The sequence below is a fragment of the Terrapene carolina genome, unplaced genomic scaffold (assembly GCF_002925995.2).
Source record: "Terrapene carolina triunguis isolate 2854851 unplaced genomic scaffold, T_m_triunguis-2.0 Scaffold454, whole genome shotgun sequence".
Taxonomy (NCBI): Eukaryota; Metazoa; Chordata; order Testudines; family Emydidae; genus Terrapene; species Terrapene triunguis.
Window position 1 is genome coordinate 66,151 of NW_020664805.1, and position 8,907 is coordinate 75,057.

Consider the following 8,907-nt stretch of genomic DNA (forward strand, 5'->3'; position numbering starts at 1 on the left):
TAACCAGTTCCTTATCCACCTCTGGATTTTCCTATCGATCCCCATCTTATCCAATTTAACCAATAATTCCTCATGCGGAACCGTATCAAACGCTTTACTAAAATCGAGGTATATTAGATCCACCGCATTTCCTTTATCTAGAAGGTCTGTTACTTTCTCAAAGAAGGAGATCAGGTTGGTTTGGCACGACCTGCCTTTCGTAAACCCATGTTGTAATTTGTCCCAATTGCCATTCACCTCAAGGCCCTTAACTACTTTCTCCTTCAAAATTTTTTCCAAGACCTTACATACTTCAGAAGTTAAACTAACAGGCCTGTAGTTACCCGGGTCACTTTTTTTCCCCTTCTTGAAAATAGGAACCACATTAGCTATTCTCCAGTCCAACGGTACCACCCCCGAGTTTACAGATTCATTAAAAATTGTCGCCAAGGGGCTCGCAATTTCTCGCGCCAGTTCCTTCAGTATTCTAGGATGAAGATCATCCGGTCCGCCCGATTTAGTCCCGTTTAGCTGGTCAAGCTTGGCTTCCACCTCTGATACTGTAATGTCTATCCCCCCTCCTCTATTCCCCTCTGTCCTACTCCCTCTATTCCTAAACCCTTCATTAGCCTTATTAAAGACCGAAGCAAAATATTCATTTAGATATTGTGCCATGCCTAGATTATTCTTAATTTCCACTCCATCCACATTCTTCAGCGGTCCCACTTCCTCTTTCTTTGTTTTCTTCCTATTTATATGGCTATAAAACCTCTTACTATTGGATTTAATTCCCCTCGCAAGGTCCAACTCTACACGGCTTTTGGCCTTTCTCACCGCATCCCTACATGCTCTAAACTCACTAAGGTAGGTTTCCTTGCTGATCCCTCCCTTCTTCCATTCTCTGTACGCTTTCTGTTTTTTCTTAATCGCCCCTCTGAGACTCCCGCTCATCCAGCTAGGTCTAAATCTCCTGCCCACTAATCGTTTTCCCTTTCTTGGGATACAGGCCTCAGACATCTCATGCAACTTCTGCTTGAAATAATCCCAGGCGTCATCTGCCTTTAGATCCCTAAGTATGTTAGCCCAATCCACTTCCCTAAGTAGTTGCCTTAATTTATTAAAGTTGGCCTTTTTGAAATTGTAAACCTTAGTTACAGTATCATTTCTGTTAATCCTTCCATTAAATTTAAACCGAATTAGCTCATGGTCACTCGAGCCAAGGTTGTCCCCTACAACCATTTCTTCAACGAGGTCCTCACTACTCACCAGCACTAAATCTAAAATGGCATCCCCCCTCGTTGGTTCACTTACTACTTGATGAAGGAATTCATCTGCTAGTACGTCTAAGAACATCTGAGCCCTATTATTGTTACTAGCATTTGTTACCCAATCTATATCTGGGAAGTTAAAATCCCCCATGATGACACAGTTCTTATCAGTTTTTACTTCCCTAAAAACATTAAGTAGTTCTTTGTCCGCCTCCAGGCTAGATCCCGGCGGTCTATAGCATACCCCAAGCACTATCTCGGGGGAGGCTCTAGTAGTTCTTTTATGCAGTGTAATTATTGCCCATACAGACTCTGTCTTATCCATCCCATCACTTATTATTTCTTTACATTTTATCTCATTATTGACATATAATGCCACTCCCCCACCTTTACCTTTTTTCCGGTCATTCCTAAACAGCACATACCCTTCCATACCTGTACTCCAGTCATGATTACCGTTCCACCACGTTTCGGTTATTCCTACGATATCAGGTTTCATTTCTTGGACCAGGAGCTCCAATTCCTCCATTTTGTTACCTAGGCTTCTCGCATTGGTGTATAAACATCTTACCGTATGCTGTCTATCCTTTCTCCCATTAGTTATGCAATTTGGAACGGACCCCATGCTGTCCATCCGCCCCCTCTTTCTTATGTCCAATTCCCTACCCCTACCTATGTCTGTGCTTATCTCCTCACACTCCTTTTCAGTGTTGGAATCTAGCGTGGAGATTAACTGAACATCTCCCAACCGTCTCCCCCAAGTTCCTAGTTTAAAGCCCTTTTGATGAGATGAGCCAGCCTCCCTCCCAGAAGTCTATTCCCTTCCCTACTCAGGTGAAGTCCATCCCGCGAGAACAGCTGTCTGTCCCCGAAAGCCTCCCAGTGGCCATACATCCCAAAGCCCTCCTTATAACACCACTCCCTTAGCCAGCTATTTATCCTCATAATTCTGTCAGCCCTTTGCTGTCCTTCTCTTGGAACAGGCAGAATCCCACTAAAGATAATCTGAGCCTCCACTTCCTTAAGCGTCTTCCCCAGCCTGGCGTAATCTCCCTTAATTCTCTCTAGCGAGAACCTAGCTGTGTCATTTGTTCCTACGTGAAGGATGATCAAAGGGTTCTTACCTGCTCCTTTTAGGATCCTTTTCAACCGCAGGTCCACATCCCTTATCTTAGCGCCCGGCAGACAGCACACCCTTCTGTTTTCAGGGTCTGCCCTGGTCACAGGCCTGTCCAACCTCCTCAGCAAGGAGTCTCCAATCACATAAACCTGCCTTTGCCTGGTGACTGTACTCTGTACAAATCTATCCCCTGTCCCCTGTAGTTGTACCTCTTGTGTCTCTCTATTTTCCCTTATAGTCCCCCTAGTGCCATCCTCTATCCTACTGGGGCCCGGTATAGGTGCTGTCTCCATCAACTCCTGCCCTCTCTCTATCGGACTAGCCGCTCTTCTCTTCTTCCTCTGCCTCCCACCATCCGTTACCACCTGCTGCCTCTCTTCCTCGTTATCCAAACACTCAAACCTGTTCCTGAGTTCTATTCCCCCCTCACTAGCCCTCCTTTTCCTTGGCCTGCTCCTCACAGTCACATGCTTCCACTGATCTTGCTCTGCCCCTGACCTTCCCCCCTCACAGACCATAGCCTGTGCTTCCACCTGCACCCCTGAGCATTCCCCTTCTGCCACACCCAGCTTCTGCTCCATTAGCTGCTCGAATCCCCTTCTAAACTCTACCATAGTATCTACCTGCATCTGGAGCCCTCTAATCTTTTCCTCTAGCAGGTCTATTAGGCGGCATTTCATGCAGACATACCTTTGTTCAGGCTCCCCAGCGAGGACCATGTACATACCACAGCTGCTGCATGCAATCATCTGCATACTGTCCCCCGCTGCTTGGCTCATGGCCGCTGTGGTCTCTGCCTGCTGCTCCTGGGACACCAAAGCACACCGGGCACCGCGCCCTCCTGCCTCCTCTTCCACCTCCCCCTGTAAACTCCCACTTAAACTCCCCTGTTAGCAGCCCTGTTTACCGGCTCCTGGTGCCGCTCCTCGCAGCTGTGGTTTACATTTCATTTTCCATAGTAAAATGCCTTTTTAAAACATGAAAGATGGGTGGTGCATCTGAGTAGCAGCTTACTGAAGTTTTTGGCTAGGAATTCTGTCTGTTTATAAGTAGGCTTGGTAAAATTTGATTTAAATTTTTTATAATGACAGGCATCAATGTTTATTTTTAAACATTTTAAATATTTTTTTATCGATTTTAAATTTTTAGTTTCAGGAAATTATGGGGTGAGGGTTCAGACAGTTGTTTAATGACAGTAGATATAAATTCAAAAAGTACTTTAAAACTGTTACAACACAAATTATCAACATCACATGTCAAAATATACAAAGTAAATATCCTGAAATAAAACTAAAGCAGCATTTTTCTTTCTTTTCTTATCTGTAATTTTTGATGATAACTGATGGAAAATTTCTTCATAGCTTTGGGTGTGATTGGTGAAATTGACATTTACCAATAAAAATCAAATCCTATTTATGAGTGTGACTTAGGCCTGGTCTACACTAGGACTTTAATTCGGATTTAGCTGCCTTAATCCGAATTAACCCTTCACCCGTCCACACTACAGAGCCAGTTAATTCGAATTAAAGAGCCCTTTAAATCGATTTCTGTACTCCACCTCGACGAACGGAGTAGAGCCTAAATCGATTTTGTTAATTCGAATTAGGGTTAGTGTGGACGCACACCACCGAATTAATGTGGTTTAAAACCGAGGTGCTTAGTGTGGCCGCGCACAATCGAATTTATACAACCTGTTTCCCAAATTCGAATTATCTAAATTCGGATTAATCCTGTAGTGTAGACATACCCTTAGTAGATCTACTCCCCTTGAATTCAATGGGAGTTTTCCTACTGTATTCAACATGAACTGAGCTTGTGCTTTGATATAACATAGCCTCTGTGACAGCAGAGTTTATATGCCAAATCTGTAACCTCATTATTTCAAGTAATCTATTTGCAATTTAAAATAGTCCGGCCATTGACTAGGGGGTTGCTGTGTTTTGATTTGCTGGCAGGGAAGTGTTGGCGAGCGAAGCCATTCTGAATGTTCCAGGGCGAGCGGACTGGCAACAGTGTACAGCCAGCCGGGATGAGGCAGAGGCCACTGCCAAGGCCTTCCGGGAAGACTTCCAGCCTTTTGATTTTTCTGAGCTGCAGTAATGCTGCGGACCCTGCGGACGCTTCTTCCTGCCGCGTCAGTGCTGCTGCCCTTGTCCTGGGCTGGGCACGCAGCCGAACTCAATCCATGCTGGGGCGAGGTGCTGGCAGGGCAGGGCGCATGCACCTTTTATCCCTGCAATAAACTTTCTACTTTTCTGTGTCACTGATTTAGTGCTTTGCAAGGGAGAGCCTGGACTGAGGGAGGTGGGGCCCAGTGAGGGGCGAGGTCTGGTCTGAATGGGGGCAGCTCCACCTGGAAGCAGTAAGCACGGAGGGGGCAGGGTTGTGGGTTCCAGAACACGCTGCACCCCTGCGGGAGGGGGAGAGCGAGTTGTTTCCCCCAACCAGCCCTGCCCTGAGGCTCGTGTGAAGAGATGTGAACGAGGTCATGTGCCTCGTGGGGGCTGCTGCAGGTCCCAGCATGGCGTGGAGCGACCCCCGTGGGCACGGCGCTGCAGGGACAGGCCAGGGGCAGCCGTGACTCCTGCAGATGCGGGAGCAGCTGGGAACGTTTGTCTGTACAAGCACCAGGTCTAGGAGTGCTCAGGCCCCAATAACTGCCCACGGCTAAGCTCCGCTGCCAACCGACCCTCTGAGTAACCCCCCAAACCTCGCTATACCTACTCCCAGCTGACCCTTGGGCCCTCTGCCCCACCTCTGGGTAACCCCCTAAACCTCGCTATACCCACTCCCAACTGATCCCTGGGCAGTCATCCCCCCCCAGGTAACCCCCCAAACCTCGCTATACTCACTCCCAACTGACCCCTGGGCAGTCCCCGGCCTGGGTAACCCCCCAAACCTTGCTGTACCCACTCCCAACTGACCCCTGGGCCATCTGCCCCACCTCTGGGTAACCCCCCAAACGTAGGTGTACCCACTCCCAACTGACCCCTGGGCAGTCTCCCCCACTTCTGGGTGATCCCCCTGCCAATTGAGCCCCCGGGTAACTCCCCAAATGTGGATACCCCCACTGAGAATCACCCTCACCTAGTGGCCCACCATCCCCCCTGCCTGGATAACTTCACCAAACCCCACTGACCCCTGGGTAACCCCCCGGCTGATAATTCCCTCCCTTGGGTAACCCCCTACCCCACCAAGTCCCCTGCCTAGGTAACTTCACCAAACCCCAACAACCCCACTCTACTGCTAATACACCCAGACCCCTGATAGTAGCCCCCAGTAATACTCCCAAGGACCCACAATAACCTTGACCCCCAGTGCTAACAGCTCCAGAACCCCCAGTAACCTCCCAGACCCTGACTGCTAACAGCCTGGCAAACTCCCCTGCCCCCTGACACTGTTGTCTCGATAACCCCCTACTGCTGCTAACAGCTCCCCATTGACCTCATTCTGGCCCCACACATAAACCTTCTTGGTAACTTCCCATTGTGCTCCCCCGCAGCGTTCTCTCTCTCCCTGATTGCAGTGACCCCGGACTGCTCTGACCGCCTCTGAACCCCTAATAATTGCTCCAGTCCAAAGACCCAGAACAGATCCCTGTGGAACCCCTCTGAAGACCTCCTTCTAATCTGATGTCATTTCATTAATAGTTACTCTCTGTTTGCAGTTGTTTAACCCATTCTGTGTCCACTTAATGGTAGTTCTACCATGCCTGCATTTCTCCAGCTTCCTTATGAGAATGTCCTGTGGGACTGTCTCAAAAGTCTTGCTAAAGTACAGGTATATTATGTCCACCACATGCCACCCATCCACCAAACCAGTTACCTTGTTAAAGAAGGAAATCAAGCTAGTTTGGCCTGATTTGTTCTTGGTTAATCCATGCTGACTGCTAGTGATCACCCTTCATCCTCTAAGTATTCGCAAATTGAATGTTTCATACATTGCTCTGGTAACTTCCCAGATATTGAGGGCAGGTTGAGTGGTTTATAATTCTCTGGCTCCTTCTTTCCCCCCTTTTTAAAGATGGGCAACCTTAGACCTTCTCCAGTCTTTTGGGACCTCTTCTGTCATTCGTAAGTTTGCAAATATTATTGCCAGTGGCTCCCAGATTTCTTCAGTTAATTCCTCCATCTTTTGGAGTTTGTTCACACACATACTCAGTATCTGTTGCTTCATAGGGAGTGCCTGTGTTTTAGCCACACTAGCAGTACCTTTGCCAAGGGCATATATTGGACAATGAATTTGTAAGCGTCTACTTTAATACATGGCCTGACTTTAGTTCACAGCCTCTGGTTCAGGCCTTGGGTCTTGCACTAGCCCCAGTGCGCCAGACTCTCTCTCCTTCAACTGTAATGGTACAGTAAAGGTACGATTCTGTCACAGAGGTCACAGATTCCATGACTTCCTGGGCCCTCCGTCTTCCGCATCGGCAGGGTTGGAGCAGCTGTTAGTTTTGGGGCCACCAGAACAGCGGCCCCAGAACTGAAGCAGTGTGGGGGGAGGGTTGGATCAGCTCTCCAGAGCTGGAGCAGCTGCCCAACGGTCAGCCTCAGGGTCGCTGGAGTAGGGGTCCCTGGGTGTGCCAGAGCAGCGGCCGCCCTCTGGGCCTGCGGAGCAGTTGGCTGGCGGTCGGCCTCGGGGCTGCCGGAGCAGCAGCTCCCGCTGGCGGTCAGCCCCTGGCAGCGGGGACTGTTAGTCCCCTCTCCCCAGGGTATTTTTTAGTACAAGTCAGGGACAAGTCACTGGCGTCCATGAATTTTTGTTTATGGCCCACGACCTGTCCCTGACTTGTACTAAAAACACCTGTGACAGAATCTTAACCTTAACTATAATTATGATTAATTTATACGCTTTTTTCATGCTCTCTCAGTGTCATGGAAAAACCACCCTCTGCAGTGAGGTGTGTCTTGTTGGCTCCTGGCCCAGAGGTCAGCCTTGCATGTGACAGACTTTTGTGAAACTCCAGTTTGCCGTTTTGTGCTCAAATAATTCCAATGATGCAGCTTATCAAAGAGAAGGGCGAGGGTGACTTGATCAGTGTGGCTAGGCACCGAGAAATGGAAAAGAGCGGGGGCTTTCCTGCCTGCTGAGACAGGCAGAGCAAGTTGAAGTTGGACAAATTCAGTCTTGAAATAACACCGTTTCCTAGTATTGGAACATCTGACGGGGGAGGTTGGGACTGACCAGGGCTTGGCGTCTTTCCAATCTTGTTGTCATACGGATTGCCAGATTTGGGGTTGGGCAGGAATTTCCCCCAGGCCAGCTCCCCTTTCTCTGTGGTATGCAGCTAGGGTGACCAGATGTCCCGATTTTATAGGGACAGTCCCGATTTTGGGGTCTTTTTCTTATATAGGCTCCTATTACTCCCCACCCCCGTCCCGATTTTTCACACTTGCTGTCTGGTCACCCTATATGCAGCACAGTTCACTGCAGGGATCACCGGGGCATGTTTCAGCAAATCAATTCCCTGCCATTGCAGGGGCCTTGGGCACCGATGGCACCTTGGTCTCTCCTGTCCTCTGCCTGTGGCACACACCAGTTCAGTCTCCTTTAGTCTCAGCCATGTTATTGGACTCAATATAGCAGTAACTTGGTGACATTTAATGGCCTGTGATATACAGGAGGTCAGATTAGAATAGCTGCTCTAATGGGAAGAGGGATAGCTCAGTGGTTTGAGCATTTGCCTGCTAAACCCAGGGTTATGAGTTCAATCCTTGAGGGGGGCATTTAATAGAGACAAATGTGTTTGATTTGGGAAGAAATTTGGTTTAACAAAGAAAATTAAATCTGCATCTTCTGAAACTGTTCTTTGCAACTTCCAAAAAACACCGCACGCAGAGTTGGTGCCACTAAACTCTGTAGAGTCTGAAATTCAGATTGTTCCATTGAAAAAATCTTAATGCAATGCTAAAGCATTACATGCCAGTAAAGTGTACATGCCAAATTTAAAAAATGCTGATTTAAATTTAAGTGAGCATTTAACCATTCTTTGGCTCCCATGCATATACATTACAACACTGATTAACTGTTATTTTTCAAGTTATGCAATATATGTAAACTTTATTACATATAAGTAATATGTAATAAATTCACTTACATAATTTTTCCATTATTGGTCTGTCTTTGGTGCTTCTCATTTCATATCACAAGCTCCATGCTTCACAAACGTTCATTGTGTAGGAACAAAATATTACTTAAATGGTGCGTGAACTCTTACATAAGACTTTTCTGTTTACATTAATACGAGCAATGTTAGATCCCTAGATTAGAGGTGCTACCGTTGCTGCTGAAATGGCTTTTGCACAATACCGGATAGAATTATGGTGTGCCAATAGTTGCTCCATAGTTAAGGTGACAGCTAAGGTTCTCTGTAATATGCTGCATTTTGCAGCCCTTCTAAAATTCACCAAAAAGTCAGATCAGCTTGAAAACTGAGACAAAGGTAGATTATGGGAAAAATTTGAAATCATAAGCTGTTTCTAAAAGTCTTCTCACACGCTCTTGCTCACAGGTAAGGAAAATCCAGCGGGGAGGATTAAG

At 47.4% G+C, this 8,907-nt stretch overlaps 1 protein-coding gene across 3 annotated transcripts in view; it reads left to right on the forward strand.

Annotated features, from left to right (window-relative positions):
* CWF19L1 (CWF19 like cell cycle control factor 1) overlaps positions 1-4,627 on the forward strand; it is a 69,553-nt gene extending 64,926 nt beyond the window's left edge. For 2 of the 3 annotated variants that reach the window (XM_026658517.2, XM_026658518.2), the window contains exon 14: positions 4,323-4,627. In XM_026658517.2, coding sequence (XP_026514302.1) covers positions 4,323-4,467 — 145 coding nt within the window. In that variant the 3' untranslated portion in view covers positions 4,468-4,627. The remainder of the gene's footprint in view (positions 1-4,322) is intronic. The other variant, XM_026658520.2, reaches the window with a different exon arrangement.
* The last annotated feature ends 4,280 nt before the right edge of the window (positions 4,628-8,907 follow it).